The 17,164-nt window shown below is 39.4% G+C and overlaps 1 protein-coding gene across 2 annotated transcripts in view; it reads left to right on the top strand.

Annotated features, from left to right (window-relative positions):
- Positions 1–16,931, top strand: part of LOC143026569 (E3 ubiquitin-protein ligase RNF25) — a 62,260-nt gene extending 45,329 nt beyond the window's left edge. For both annotated transcript variants that reach the window (XM_076187183.1, XM_076187184.1), the window contains exons 5-8: positions 2,258–2,391; positions 3,760–3,880; positions 6,305–6,496; positions 13,870–16,931. In XM_076187183.1, the coding sequence (XP_076043298.1) occupies positions 2,258–2,391; positions 3,760–3,880; positions 6,305–6,496; positions 13,870–14,562 (1,140 nt within the window). In that variant the 3' untranslated portion in view covers positions 14,563–16,931. The remainder of the gene's footprint in view (positions 1–2,257; positions 2,392–3,759; positions 3,881–6,304; positions 6,497–13,869) is intronic.
- Positions 16,932–17,164: the final 233 nt, after the last annotated feature.

Raw genomic sequence — 17,164 nt, forward strand, 5'->3', positions numbered from 1 at the left:
AGATTTGCAAGAAGGTTTTAGCAAAAGGTAAGGATGTTTTTTGGGCCTTTATAGATTGGAGAAGGCACTGTGGGAGGTATTGCAGATATATGGGATTGAGGGAAAGCTGTTAAGAGCAGTCAAAAGCTTTTACATGAGTTTCTGTTGGAGCTGGGTATTATGAGAGTGAGTGGTGTGAGATGAAGGTGGGTTTGTGCCAAGGTTGTTATGTCATCGTGTGTACATGGATGGGATGGTGTGGAAGATAAATGTGAGGGTGGTGGGCAGAGGAATGGAGATATTTGGAGAATGTGGATTATTTGTATGGTTCTTCCTTCCATAACCGAACTCAGCACCAGTAACACTGTAAAGGACAGTCAATAAAACCCTTTACTGGGAGAGAGAGAGAAAACCAGTCTTCACATGCTTGAGGAGATACAAACCATAAAATGTGAGCATGATCATGTTACTATTTCCTCTAATCTTTCTCACTCAATGAAAATTATCAGGGCATAACTGAAGGATGTCATCTAAGAATTCATCCAGGTCCTGGTTGTAGATACACCTTAATGCAGTAATTAAATTTTTGGTTTGGTTTGATGGATTCAAGAATTCCATCTAAAGGGCAAGGTAGATGGACGAGAATCATGGCCTGTGTTAAATCCTTAGCTTGGATCAACACACCTTTACCATATTTTTTTAGGTTATTTGTAGTGAACACTCCAATTTTTCTTTCTAGATATTTAGCAGCATAAATAAAGTTACCTCTTTTTTTCTGTACAATATGCCACAAACCAGTAAGGCGTAGGGCATGGTGAATTTAAGGAGTACATCCTCCAGCATCATTGAAGAGGTTGGGACAAGAATCATTCTCATTGTCAGCTACATTGTTTGATCAAATGGTCTTAGCAATTAAATTGTTGTCTATAAGATGTAGACTGTTGATTGCCTCGGGAGCAGTTTTGGCAGCATCAGATGTGAATGTCACATAGCACCAATTAGACAGTCACTGTCATATTTAACCTCTTCAATATGAGTTGAATATTCATGCACAAGTGTTAGGCTGTAATATTTACTTTTCTCTCATTCTCTTTCACCCTGAATGTGAATAACCACAGAAAACATGATCAAACCTGTTCACAGAATACGGGAGTCACGCAGCTATAACTACAAAATTAATATAATCAGGATGCTGATGCCAGCATTCTTGTATCCCACTTGCGCCTCAGAATGCCAATGTTGGTGCCCTTATATCCTAAGGGTTAAGACAGATCCAAATAACTGTTCCAGAAGGCTTGAAAGCAGAGTGGATAGCATGGTATGATAAGGAATTATAGACATTAATTAACTTTACAGTGTTGAGACAGGTCTCAACAGGTGACCTGCAGGGTCTTCCAGCATGAGAAACAGCAACAGGGGGGAGTATGAGTTCGAGCCAGCACATGTGTAGTATCACCATTATGATCAGAGGGTGATATCCTGAGGGCCTGGTCAACCACCTCTTAATGACCAGGGTTTCTATTAATATCCATACAGATTTGAAAAATAAAATGGCTTCAGGTGGCCAAGGGCAACCTCCTACTGAGATTATGACGGGAGTGAGCACTGGCCACCATGGACTGAGTACTTTGTCTCCATGGGGACCACATGTTTTAAAAAGTGATGCCAAACATCTCGGTCAGACATGGCCTGTGACAACTATACATTGCTTGGGAACCGTACAAGTTCTTTGAATGTTTTCATTTGTGGTGCTTTTCTCATTGTAAGAACTTGAGAAATTTTAAGGGTTTCAGATTTGGGGATTTTGGATAAACAGATATTGACCTGTGCATTTTTGATAGACATTGTTTACAGACCTATTTGTGTTGGAACTACAGTATATATCAATACTCAACATGTTCTAACATTTATGTTTAATCAAATTCATTAAAGATGTTAAAGTAAAATTTTAAGTCTGCTTACAGTTGTCTTATATTCATATACTGTATTGATAATCTCCATGAGTTTCAATATGGTGTGCACAAAAATTCTATTTGTACATGGCAAAGCACAGGAAGCAAAATTTTGATTCTGGGATACAGTTTAGATTTTGTTCTGTTTCTGATTTTGCAGTTTTATTCATCAGACCCCAGAATGAAAAAAGGTATAGGTTTATTACGTGAGACCCCATTCTGGGATCTTTCCCTCAATGTAATGTAATAGTTTAATGTTAAAATAGAATTATCAAGTACCATTGTGTACAGTTGGTTATAACTAACACACTAACTTTATCTTGAAGCTTGTGCGAGAAAACCTGACAGCCAATAATACTCCAAGCTGCCCTTGTGCAATTTGCCTATACCACTTCACGGAGAGAGATGTCTTTACCAAGACACCATGCTACCACTACTTCCATACTTTCTGCCTAGGGCGGTAAGTGAGATTGTTGATATCTCAAGTAAACTTAAATTTTACTTTCTGTCAAAGTATTTTTTGATCAACACAGATTGCAGCCTGGGGGTTCCCTTCAGAAAAGAAGAATTACTATTTTACTGCATGAACAGAATGTTTTGAACTATTATAGAAGGATCAGTAGAGGTGTGTGGTAGCTGTATTACTTTCAGGGGTTTCACAGAGGTGTTTCTCTTTGGTTTTGGATCATATGATTACTTGTATTTGGCAGCTATTATCCTCCTAGGTGAGAATTCAGAGCTCGTATATAGACTGATCAATGGGCAGTGCTGTGACCTGACACACACACACACACACCTCATCTTTTGTACAATGGGACATCAATGGAATTCACTGTTCATGAAGCTTTCAGTCCCTGAGTGAAGTATTATCATCTGGTAGCAGCCAGAAAACAACATATGAGTTGTAAATCGTACTGAAAGGGGAAAATGGCATTCTTTAATTTCTCTTACTTGTCCATTTATAAAATCTTGATTGAGTCTTCTAAAAGTTTTATATATTTTTTCTGTGCATGCAAAAATAATGCAGCTCTTAATAGTATGTACAATGGATTGCAACAGCAAAGCATCCTGATGGGAGACCTATTGGTCCATAACAAGGCTATGTGAAAAAATATATATATTTCTTTTATGTTTTGTATACTGTGTGATCATGATTTTGGGCCATTTGCTTGATTCATGGTGGGCTTAAGATTAACAGCTATTGTGTATTTTGATGTGAGCTTAGTGTTCATATTGACCAATGAATGCATAATGCTGTGACTTTACACACACATACACATATATACCTATACCATACCCCACCACAAATCAAGCAAATGTCCCAAAATCACTTTGATAAGAGCTTAGTGTTCATATTGACCAGTGAATGTAAAATGCTGTGACCTTACACACACATATGCATACACCACTGAATTATAGGCCAATATCACCAGCCAGCACAAAAGTGAAATTATGTGAAAGGATTGTGAAAGACTGATGGACCATATATCATGAAGAGAAGAACATTCTGACAGACAGTCAGTTTGGGCTTAGATCTGGAAGGTCATGTGTGTCGAACATTTAATCTTTTACTTGAGAGTGATGTGCTGCAAGAGAGGGGTGGGTGGGCTGTGTACCTAGACTTAGAAAATGCTTTTGATAAAGTCCCTTACAGTCAACTTATGTGGAAATTGAAGCATATTGGAGGACCAAGAGACAAACTTTTTTTTTCCATGTAATATGGTTCCTCTGAATTACAATTTTTTTTGTATATATGATATTTTAACTTGTTTTTAGATATATTAGTGTCAAAAGAAGTCCTTGACTTGTATGTTATTTATTTCCTCAGATATGTGGCTAACTGTGAGGAAGAACTTGCTGCAGAAGAAGAGGAACCCCAGCCAGTTTGGATGACCAAGGAGAGGAAGGTGCTGGGTTGCCCTGTGTGTAGAGAACCCCTTGGAGAAGAGGTAAAGGTTGGAGGGAAAGGAGAGTAATAATAACAATTGTTGTCTTCAGTTTTGCAGAGTGGAAAACCTGCAGCCTCATAGTGGTTGGCGGGGGTTCTTGGGGGGGTCTCTCACAGATCACTCTGGGAAGTGGAATAGTGGTAGTGGAACATTTGGTGAGATTGTTTAACATGTATAAAGGGAGGAAGTATACTACTGGACTGGAAGACTATGTATAGGGTAGAGTAGTTATAGTGGAATGGTTGATAAGCTTGTTTAACTTGTATCTCAAGAAAGTAGTAGTGCCAGTAGATTAGAGGAGTGCATGTTTAGTTCTGCTATATAATGGGAAGGGAAAAGTATGAATGTAGTACTTTTAGAGGGATCAATCTATTAAGGGGGGACTCAACACCTTAACAAAAAAAAATCATAAAAAAGTTTATAGTCTTTCAACTTGAAACTTTCTGGTTTTGTATAAAATATAGGTAGAAATATATTGTGAACCCAAGAACTTGCTACGTCTTGACATCATAACATTTTTTTTTTTACACAATTGAATACGTATGTCATATTTTTTGTACTACAGATTTCTGCTTTTTCATGGTAATACTTATAGATCCTATAAACACATTCACGCCTGGTTTTTTTTTTTTTTTCAAATCACTATATGACGTGAGATATAGGTGTCGTAGGTAAGGTAATTTATGTCACCCCTTTTTTCTGCCCCTTTTTTCTGCCCCTTTTTTTTTTTTTTTTTTTTTTTTTTTTTTTTTTTTTTTTTTTTTTTTTTTTTTTTTTTTTTTTTTTTTTTTTTTTTTCTCTCTCTCTCTCTCTCTCTCCACTTAGATGGAGCCCATCGCTCTGTTTTTTAAGATATCAGAAAAAACAGGCGTGGAAATAAAGATATACCTATTATACACTACCAGAAGCATTTTCAGGCTGCTACAATTGATTAAAGAATTTTGGCATATTTTTAATTGCAAATATTTGTGGTTTTGAGATACGAGCATTTAAAGTTTTCAGCATTGTGTATCTGTTATTTATTGTGCGATTTTTACTATATTCACACACTTTATTATATAATGTATACTGAATAAGTTGACAGTAAATATTTTCATATATCATATCTACTATATATATTACATTAAAATGTATTTGTTATTCGCCAAGGGGCCCTTTCATAATTGAAGATTTTGCACTTTTGCTGGATTAAAACCTCACTGCTGGGGTGTCATCACTTTGTCAGGTCTTTGCAGAGTGGTTTATTTTGACCAGCAATGAGCACCTCCTCTATGCTCAGTGACAAAGCTCACCAAACGTGTTTGATTATCCTACACAGGCGCGATCCCAGCCCCATATGTTTCTCCTTCGCCAGCTATTTTCTCTTCCTCCTGAATTTTCCTCATCTTCCTCTCTTTATCTGGAAGAAAGCACTTTGTCAGCTGTGTTGTCAGGTGTGGTGGCATTTGGTGGTGGAGATGGTGTTGGCAGTGGAGGTGGTGGTGGTGGTGGTGACGCACAAGGTGGTGATATCCCTCCTCCAAGCCTCTCATGCCTTGCCCTCCTTCTAGCACAACTTTCATTCCACTTTTGGCTCAATTTTTTCATCTTTTCTTTGGTTTTCCTCTTCATTATGATGCAGTTGATGATTGGAAATCTATTAAGTGTAGTAATATCCAGGAAATAAGGCAAACAGTGCCACAGTGAGGTGTTTATGCATCAATCTACTCTGATGTTTGATGGGTAACTTAGGCTTGAAGCATGCTGTGCACACCACATGGAAGAGGAAGTCACACTGATGCCAGACGTACAAAAATATAGCCATTTCATGGAATTAGACAAGGGAAAACAAGACATATTTATAGATATTTAGGGCCTATTCTTGCATGAGCCATTTAAATTGACATGCCTCCTGGGCCCTTTAAACTCCCTCCATTATGCTGGGGAGGAAAAAGTTGTTCATATTTTGCTTTTAAGATGTTTATATTATTCAAATATGCCCAATGTGTGATTGGTAAGGTGTATGGGTGTATTAATTGAAACACTGCCAACACAAAATAGGTCTGACCAGAGAATAAATTTTACCCAGCTGCAGTCACTACATAAAAGGTAGCACACTTCATCCTACACAGCTCTACTCTAACCTTATCCAGACCAGAACACTATATCTCTTCCTTGAGTTACCTGTTGCCCAATATGGTAGATGTTCCCTCTGGGCAGCTGTGGGTCTTCTGCAAGAGAGACCTGGTGCAACAACTTAATTGGTATCCCCCTCTTCCTTTCAGTTTTTCTCTAGTCCTCTCTCACCCTACTCTCTCTCTACATGCCCTTCATCCCATCTATCTTCACCCCTCTCTCTCTGTCTGTCTGTCTTTTTGTCATTGCATTGCATCTCCTGCATGTCTCCAGCTCTAATGTTCTCTCATTTTCCCTCCTCTTCCACAGGTGTCCAGTATTGAGATGTTGGCAACCAAGCCTCCCCAGGAAGGGGAGACTTGCTCTAGCTTTATTGCTGATGACCCTAATTTGAAGGCACTGCAAAAGAAAATGGCTGAACTGTATTTATATCAGAAAAATAAGGGAGGGATTATTGACATTGAAGAAGAGAAGAACAAATTCCTTCTGTCATCTGAAAAAGTAAGTGGCTTAATTTTTTTTGTACACAATATCATGTTCACATGTTTTGCTTCTTATTCATGTGTATATTCATGTTCATATTCAGGTGTATCTCAGGAGGGCTGTCGGGATGCAACACTGCTCTAAGTGAAATAGTGTAAAGATACATTCTTAAAGTATACAGTGTTGTTGACTTAACTCTTGTGACTACATTTAATGGCAGATCCAAAGGTGTTGCCCAGGCAACACTTTTTTAATTTATGTAGTTATTTATTTTCTTTCCATTTACCTGTAAACCATTAGGATATATATACCATATACCAAGGACTTTTTCCTCCTTACAAGGGAGGTAGTCAAAGTCAAAAGGCATAAATCCACACCCATTTCATACTCCCCATACTCCACTGCCATTCACCACCCCTCCCTCCCTCTTTTCTTGGCTCCTCCTGGATGACTGGTTATCATTGCATCTTGCCCACTGCCCTGGGTCAGAAGCAGTGTAGCAAGACACAGTACATCCACAGCAAGGCCACTTCATTTAATCTGCGACCCCCCATGCTATCCCCTCATGCAGAAAAATAGAAGATGGGAAGAAATCACTTCAGAGTGCGTCAAAATGTTATTCACACATACTACCTAACCCCCCATCCCCCCACCAACTGCTATACATCACAGCATCAACCATACACAACCATTCTCCACTCACCCCTATCTTCTGTCTTCTCCCTTCCTTCCTCAACAGACATCCCCTTCTTTCCAAATGCCCCTTTTACCCCACTCATCCATCTCATCCTTGATAGCCCCTTCATGTTCATCCACTTCAGCCTTCCACACCTTTTTTACTAATCTTTCTTCACTCATTCATCCGATTCCATTTTTGGACTTAAATTTTGACAAATTATTGAAACTCTTGTCTTGTTTGGGAAAAATAGAAAATGTAACTTGGTTTAACAAATAACTTTACTTATTGCCTTGGACTCAGGAAGTTGTTGCAACCAATTGGCACATGCTAATGAAGTTTTATAAGAATTTTCAATGCTTCATGGAACACCAAAAAGAAAAATATCATTCACTACTTAATGGTGTTGTTTTTATACATTGGCAAGGCTCCAGTTAGCACATCTGTCTGACACATAGAAGGTCCCAGGTAGCACAGGTTTCCAATCTCTGGCATGCACATTCACATGTATCAAGTAATTAATCCAGTCTTATCTGTAGAAATTATCAGTATTAATACACAAGTCCCACATGATGCTGTATACATATTCCCAATATCCCTCTGCACTCAAGGTTTCCCCAATAGAATTAATACAGTGTGTTTCTTCTCCCTCAAAAAGAGTAGTTGTTTTACAATCCTCAATGTCACAATTATCATCATTATCAAGTTCTTAATCTACAGTGACTCCTTTCAACTGCACCCTACCCTTTTAATTGCTCTGGAGTGTAATAATGTTGACTTTATTATGCCGCCTTCCACAATTAGCAAAGCTTCATTTAGAGTTGATGAAATCTGAATAATTTCACGGATTTCTTGAACACCTGAGTTGGGTCCACTATATGAGATTTTATTTTCTGTTTGTTGTATTTGTTCTTGAATGGACCGCTCTGCCTGTCATCATCCAATCAAGTATTGTTATCTTCCCTATCTGTTTCAATAGGTTCTCTTATTACAGATACTAGTTCTAAAACTGGTTGATTTAAAAATGAGATTGTGATTTCACTACAATCCCAAACTCGGCAGGACATGATCATGCCCTCTTTTCTCATGGTTGCAAATCCTATCAATAAATCTTCTGGGAAAACAGATTCTTCTACAACTATCACTGGAATGAGCAAGTGCTCATTTCTACACAAAATTATATATACTTCTATCTTAATATTTTTAACTGTTACTCCTTACAATGAGTAATAGATTAGTTCCAAGGTTTTCACTCCTGATTTCAGTTGGTTTAAAACTTTACTAGTTATAACATTGACTACAGATCCCATATCAATAAATATTTGAATAGGGTTTATTGAAAACTCTACCTGCAATGAAGGGTCCTACAGAAGTCCTTCCAATTGTTATAGTCAATTAACAATTGTCTTTGGTGTTGTTTCTTTTCACCCTCCTATCACTTTTGTCCCTAACACAATAATGTCTATTTGTATTTCTATGGTTAGCTCTGTAGTGTTACTTTATTTTATGTCTGGAGGTTTTTCTCTTGTTTGGCATTATTCTACAATCCTGTGTTCTATATCCTACACTCTGATGATACAAACAGAGAGGTGAGTTTCTACAATGATACTCATCATGACCCTCATATTTGCAGTTTCTACAAATATTCTCATTATGAGACTATTGTGCTTTATGCCCCAGATATTACAATTATGGTATTCAAATCTAGCATTCCTTGAAGTACTTCTAACTCTAAGTTCAGATCCCCTGTTTCTGTAATAACTCATAAACTTTCTATTTTCTCTCTGCTGTTGCATTCCCACTGTTGTTATAACATATGGACTAATTGCTTTATATTTACAATAACCTTGTAGAAGGTAATCTCTCCCCTAAATCCATGGTTTGTTTGAGATCTTTATACACCTTTTCTGCAGTTATCTCATCACAGATATGTACCTTTAGTGCAAATTCTATTAACTTAGTAACCTGAGAAACTTTAATCTTGTCACTAGACCTTTCCAATCTGAATCCTTCAATATAAAAATCATGCCCTTGGACCATCTGTCTAATTTTGCTAAATATTCTGTGATTCATTAGTTGTAGTTTTCTTTATCATTCTAACCAAAGACCTGATAGGATCCTGATCACACTTTAACATTTTTTTTTTTTTTTTTTTTTTTAAATATATATATATATATATATATAAAACAGATATTCTTCATAATCTGGTTATATCTTCCATTTGCTGGAAATATAAGCCTAGCCCTACCCTTCTCAGGATCTATATTTTCTTTTAAAACTTCTATGTTTTTCTTTTCTTTTTCTTTTATCATCTGATATGTTTTTAGTCACTATTAGGGTATCTATTAAACCTAGGAACCTGTTTACCCCTATTGTGTTTTCTTCCCCAAAATATTTTGGAATGTTTGCAAGGTAATAACTTCATGATGTAAAATACCTGTGGCCATACCTTCAGTTGTTAATGTTGATTTGAATGGACTGCTTCCTTTGTAGTCATCCTCACATGTACATCAACCTCGTCTTATGTCCCCCTCGTTCATTCCTCGTAATCGAATCCTCGTACCAGTGTGTACTGCTGTCTGTAGTTCATCCCCTTGTTCACTAGCTTGCCCCTCATAGTCAGCATGCACTGCATAGTTGCATGCACTGCGTGGTTGCATGCACTGCATGGTTGTGTGTACTGTGGCTGCATGCACTGCATGGTCCTGTAGTTGCTTGTAGTTTGATGCACCAATTTCTTCACACCCATAACCTCATCTTGCACTCAGTCGTTTAGATGTACAGTAGTATTCTTTAGTAGTGCTGAGTTTTGTCCTTCACTGCCATTCATGCAAACTTTACTTTCATTTCATTCATACATACATACATATACCAAGGCTTTTTCCCCCTTACAAGGGGGGTAGCCAAAAAGAAAAAGCCAAAAGATCATTCCCACCCATTCCATCCCTGAATACACTCCACACCCCTCCACCCTCCCTCTTATCTTAGCACCTCCTGAATGACGGGTCATCCCTGCACCTTGTCCACTGCCCTGGGTCAGAAACAGTGTCGCAAGACACAGCACATCCACAGCAAGGCCGCTTCATTAAATCGGTAACCCCCCCTCTCCGTCCCCCCATTGCATAAAATGAGAGGACGGGGAGAAATCCCTTCGGGCTACGTCAAATTTTGCTCACACATACTACCTCACCCCCCATCCACCCGCCCATTCCACCTCATGCAATCACAATATCATCCATATACAACCATTCTCCATTCACCCCTGTCTTCTGTCCTCTCCCGTCCTTCCTCAACAGACATTTTCCTCTTCCCCAAATCCCCTTTCACCCCATCCATCCACCTCATCCTAGGACGTCCCCTCATGTTCACTCCCTCCACATCTGCCTTCCACACCTCTTATACTAGTCTTTCTTCACTCATTCTTTCCATGTGTCCAAACCATCCTATCTTTCATCAACCCTATCTCCCAGCTCCTTTTTTACCCCTGTTCTCCTCCTCACCTCCTCATTTCTCACTCTATCTAGCCTAGTAACCCCCATCATACTTCTCAGACACCTCATCTCAAACACATTCAAACTCCTTCTCTCTTCTTCTTTTTATGTTCCATGTTTCTGCCCCATACAGTGCTGTTGGCACAATCACTCCTTCATACAGTCTCCTCATAGCATCCATTCCCAAATGTCTATTCCTCATTACACTCTTTAATCCACCAAGGCATTTACTCGCTTCTCTCAATCTACATTCTACCTCCACCTTCACTCCACCTTTCCCTGCCACATTTGCACCCAAGTATCTAAATCTATCCACTTCCTCCAGTCGCACTCCCTTAACCCCTTCCATACGGTGCCGCCTACGTAGGCGTCATGAGGAGCAAGTGGATTTGCGACGCTGCCATATCGGCGTCTTGATTATATTTATTGTAGTCGCCCCTGTGTTTTTACATTCTCCCAAATGTGCCCTGAATCCCATTCTCTGTGGTTTTCAAAATTCGCGGGTGAAAGAGAGAACGATCGATATAAGTGGTGACTATATTTTATGATGCGAGTATTATTACAACACGTCGTAATGCTGGCATTGGCTGCTGCCCGTGAGATTTAAGTCCGGAGTGAAGTGGTTAATGCTCACTTCGTCTACTGCCACTTTCACCCCTTGTACATCTCATCACCTTACTTTTACCCACATTTATCTTTAGCTTTCTTCTATCACATACTCTCCCAAACTCTGCCACCAACTTCCTCAGTCCCTCCTCCGATCCTGCCACAAGCGCAGTGTCGCCCGCAAACAACAGCTGACTCACCTCCCACTTTTCTCCATTTTCTTTAACCATCTCCAATCCCTTGCCCACTACCCTTGCATTCACCTCTCGCACCACCCCATCCATGTATAAGTTGAACAGCCAGGGCGACATAACGCATCCTTGATGAAGTCCCACCTTTACCTCGAACCACTCACACTCTCCATTTCCAATCCTGACACATGCTCTACTATTCTCATAAAAACTCTTGACAGCTCCCAGAAGCTTTCCTCCTATCCCATATATCTGCATAACCTCCCACAGTGCCTTCCTGTCTACCCTATCATAAGCCTTTTCCAGATCCATAAAAGCCCAAAAAACATCCTTCCCCTTTCCTATAGCTTTCTCACATATCTGTCTTACCACAAAGATCTGATCTACACAACCTCTACCTGTCCTAAATCCACACTGTTCCTCACCAATTACTCCTTCTGTTCCTCTCCTAATCCTCTCAATCAAGATCCTCCCATAAGCCTTCCCAACTACACTCAACAAGCTAATCCCTCTGAAACTACTACATTCACACTTGTCCCCTTTTCCCTTGTAAAGAGGAACTATACAGGCACTCCTCCAGTCCTCCGGCACTCTACCCTCTCTCCAACAAACATTAAATAACCTCACCAACCAGTCCACCATCACTGTACCTCCCTTTTTCAGACATTCCGCATGGCATCCATCCAGACCAGGTCCCTTACCTGCTTTCATCATCTTAACAACTGCCTTCACCTCATCCTTCCTTACATTTCATACATCTCTTAAATTTTCACCACTGTCTTTAGTCGTTTCCCATTTTTCACTTTCACCCACCTTTCTCTAGTCACTTCTTTTTCTATACAAGTTTACAGATTTTTAGTCTGTAGGACCTGTACCTACAAGTATTCCTCTTTCTCACTTTCCATATAGTGTACTTCAGACAAGGGAATGAAATGGTTAAAGATTTTCTTTTCTTTCTTGAATACTGGTTACAACTTACAAGGCATGCTTCTCCAGGTACAATCTATGAATCCTGTGAGAACACGCATTGCTAGGTCCCAGGTAACTTCTACAGTGATGTCATGATTTCTTTAATCCAATGATCTTTAACTTTATATTTAAGATCCTCCCCTAAGGGCGTGATCTTACAATCGTGAACCAATTTAATTTTCTCCACCCTTTCACCAATCTGATTCATTGTTACAAGCAGGGCCCTCACATGAGGGGTGGCAGGGGGGGGCCATGTGCCCTGGGGCAGCACATTTAGGGGAGGCGGCAATTCTAGTCTGGACATGCCGCCCACAAGGCTGACAAAACAATCATATTAAAAAAGGTCAAAGGAGCTCTGAATATTTTACCGCAATATATGAATTTTGCATTAGAATCAACAGAATATGAAATATATTTCCCTTATCCTTTTTGCAATAGGGACAATAAATACAATTTTTAAAATCCATTTAATTATTTTGCAAGACAATAGCTAAAACAGGCTGTAAGGGATGGTGGAGATGAGAGGGGGGGGAGGATGCGTCACTGGGAACATTGCCCCGGGGCAGCACTTACACATGTAAGGGCTCAGGTTACAAGTCTATATGCAATATTGTTTACTTATGCAATTTTTAATCTCTGCATAACTTACATAGGTTACAAAATTTCTACATCAACAAAACATATACATGTCATACAGGCTCCCAGCCATTTTTATGACTAGGTGGAGAGCAAGTTTGTGCAAACCTTTGCATACAAACTGTGCTGTTTACAAACAGCCAATCCATAAAAATGCAACCCGTACCATCAACCCCACTTTCTACCAGCCTCTTACATGGTTTGAATACATGAAAAGAATGAGTTAAGAAAGATTAGTAAAAGGTGTGGAAAGCAGAGGTGGAGAGGGAGTAAACAAGAGGGAGCAACCAAGGATGAGATGGATGGATGGGCATTGGGAAAAAGGGGAATGTCTGTTGAGGAAGGAAGGGAGAAGACAGAAGATAGGGGTAAGTGGAGAATGGTTGTGTATTGATGATGCTGTGATGTATGGAAGGGAGTGGGTGGGGGATGGGGGGTGGGGGTATGTGTGAATGATATTTTGATCCACCCCGAAGTGCTTTCACCCCCATTTTCTCTTTCTGCATGAGAGGACAGAGAGGGGGGTCGCCAATTAAATGAAGCAGCCTTGCTGTGGATGTGCTGTCTCTTTGCTGCATTGCTTCAGACCCAGGGCAGTGGGCAAGATGTAGAGATGACATGTCATCCAGGAGGAGCCAAGAAGAGTGGGAGGGAGGGGTGGTGAATGGGAGTGGAGTATGCGGGGATGAAATGGGTGGATTTATGTCTTTGACTGTGGCTACCTCCCTTGTAAAGGGGAAAAAGCTCTTGGTATATGTATGTATATATGTGTGGAATATCCAAAAGCCTAGTGTATTTATACATTTTAAACTTAATTTACAGGCAATGGAAAATTCTACACCTGAGGAAAGGAAGGAAGTTACCACTGCTTCTTTTCCAGTGAACTCATTCCATCCTGAACCATCAGAACATTCGTCTGGGCCTGATGCCAGTCACCCACTGGTAAATGTAAAACCAGTGAATAAGCAAAGGACCTGGGAAAACAAAGGTGCACAGGGCCAGAGTGGTCCACCAGTGAATATGACTAGTCAGGGACGGCAAGGTCCAAGGGCTAAGGCATGTCCCTCAGATGATGTCCGGGAGATCCGAAGCTTTGGGGGTCGAGGTGGGAGAGGGAGGGGACGTGGACGAGGTACAAATTATAACTGTAATCAAATTAATCATGACATGGGACACTATGCTAATGGAGATGATCGGGACTGGTATGGAGGAGGAAGGCCTTATTCAAGTAGGGACCACATGAGGCAGAACAACATTCCTCCACATGAACGGAGTGGCTTGGGACGTTATGGAGGAGACCGTTACTCTAAAGGCTGGTCCTATGACAACTCATACGGGTATGACAAACATGATAGGAGTGGTCGTAAGGGAGGCCCTCCCAGCAATAGGGGACCGGGGGGAGCTAGGGGTCAGCGCAAAGGCCAAAGTCGAACCAGGGGAGCCCATCATGGACCCCCACCTCCACCAGGTCTAGCCCCACTTGCCAACCAAAGTCGAACACAAGCCACAAGTTGACGATTGTGGCTAGCAGGGTTGTGCTTGCCCTGTCTCTTCTCTGCTTTGGTTTCATGCTGCTGCTGCAATACCTGCTGCTGTTGCTGCTGCTGCTGCCACTACTACCCCACCTCCATCAACTGTCTGTCTGTTGCAGTCATCCCATTTCTTCTACTATGTACCTACCCCGTAGTAGACATAATTGTAGGTTCCTGTATTGCTGTCAGTGTTTCTGTAATCATTGTTGTCTTGTCTGTTGGTCTTTGTTACCAGGAGAAACATAATAGTAGGCTTTCCCCTCTATATCATTCACCACCTCCCCAACAAGATAGCTTCACCCATAACTCTAGTGTAAAGGATCTCAAGGTGATGGAAGTTGGGAAAGATTGTAAGAGTAAGAGGCATTATAATTCTTTCAATAGGACATTAAGGAAATACTCATCAAAAGCTTATAGAATAAAAACTTATTGGCAATCTAGATTTAAAAGTTTTATTTGTTTGCCACCCACCAGGTTTGTAAATCTTCTTTTACTCTGACAAATTAAGTTTATTGCTTTAATTTACCATAGATTATTTTTGTAGCCCCAGTCTTTTGTGTAGGTGTCTGTAAAATAAGATATTTATTTAACATGTTTTTGACAGATTATTGATTCTTGAATGCAAGTTGTCTGAACTGGTTCTGTGTGATATTAGTTAATTCAGGTTTCCTTTCTTAGAGTTCATTGCAGTAAGCATTCCAGGTGAGGTTTGTTATGGCAAAAATGTTGTAGTGCAAAGTACATTTTTGTCAGTTGTGATGAGCACATTTAATCATGAACCCTGATATAAGGACTCTTATATTGTGTTTTTCACTCCTTTAACTAACTTATCCTCATTCTAGTTTTTTTTACACATGAGAAACTACACCTTTTTCTTATCTCTTCATTGATAGATTTTTAGAAGAAAAAAATTAAACTTTTAAAAATAGCTTTTTCTTTACAACCTGTATTGCTCATTTTTTCTAAAAATGCTATAAATAAGAAATTATTTTTTTTCTTCTTTTCTCATGAAGCTGATTGAATAATTTTATAACTGTGATGCCTCTTGAGCACTGTCATTGGCTGTTTTCTTCCAGTATTAAATCGTAGATAATGTCAGGTGTATGGGATAGATTCCCCTTGGGTGTGAAATAAAGCAGGTATTGATGGAAAGGATTCTTAGGGACTCCAATAAATCCTAAGGATTACTTAGAAACTCATAAACATCTGTTCAACTTCATTTAGCAAAAGTTGTGATACTGGGCATCTTGTCAGGAAAATTTGCAAGATAGTTATGCACATAAATGATTTATTATGTAGTCTTATAGTCCTGCACATAGGAACCATGCAGCATCTAGAAAGTCAGCAACAGCCACCCACCAGACCCAAAAGTCTAGTTCCAGGCCTGCTCTGGGGAATCAAATATACCCACAGGGCCACACACCCTTATGGGAGTGAAGAAAGGTGGCATTGTCTCCAGGAGGTCATTTCTGCCTCTGGGAAAACAGTGGTACCATGTGCAGGTGCTTCCAGTTGCTATACAAATGAACTTGATATATTTAATTTGTTGTAGTTACCTTTTGACCCCTATCTTGTATTTCAGCCTAAGCAACAGGCCTTGTAGGTCATACACAAGCAACCCTGACATTCACATATTCTTAACTCTTCAGCTTTCAATATCTTTTTGGTCAAATTAACTTCCATATTTGTCTTTCTTTTCTTATTTTTTATTTATTATTATTATTATTTATTATTTATTTTATTATTATTATTTTTTTTATATACAAGTTGTATGGCTTTAGCATTTGTGTAAGCAGGCCCGTAGCCAGGACTGGAAATTTAGGAGGAACGGGGGCTTTACTTTCTTATATTTTTTCTTCTATGTATTTTTCTACGAGAATGTCCTGTATGAACATGCAATGGAGTAAGTTTATTACACAAAGAATGATAGTAAAAGTATAATGTTTATTAATAAATTTTATCATGAATACTTTTGTTTTATTGTTTATTAAGTCATTATTATCCTTATTATTATTTTCATATTTTTGGGATGAGTGGGTGGGTGGGGGTTAATGAGCTTTTTGGAGGGCTGAGACACACCCAATCCCATCAGCCCAGTGGCTGCGGGCCTGTATGTAAGTCAGTTATCCTTGCATACATATTTAAGACTTTCAGAATTATTGAAGATAGAATTTGACCAATTGCAAGGAGTGATACATTTTGTACCTACAGGACTTTTCTTTTTAATAGATAAAGAGCCTGTAGGTGGTTTACATTTATTGTGGAGGACTTAATGTATTTTGTATGCATAAACCCTTGAGGATGATGTATAATATGTCATTGTTGCAAAGAAAATAAAAAATAACTGCACTAGTGACATTTTCTTTGCATGATCTTTAGATTAGAAATATTTGCTTTATTGAATTTAGTGTGTAGTCAAGTGCATTTTATTGTAATCTAGAAAGTTCAATGTTAACAATTGTTGCCTTGACATTTCTACTGCAGTATAGAAGGGAGGTGGTGGATGGGAATGGAATGGGTGGGAGTAGGCACATGCATTTGACTTAGCTACCTCCCATATAAGGGAGAAAAAACTTTTGGTATAT

The sequence above is a fragment of the Oratosquilla oratoria genome, chromosome 6, assembly GCF_046742065.1.
Source record: "Oratosquilla oratoria isolate Oo_2021 chromosome 6, ASM4674206v1, whole genome shotgun sequence".
NCBI classification, from domain to species: domain Eukaryota; kingdom Metazoa; phylum Arthropoda; class Malacostraca; order Stomatopoda; family Squillidae; genus Oratosquilla; species Oratosquilla oratoria.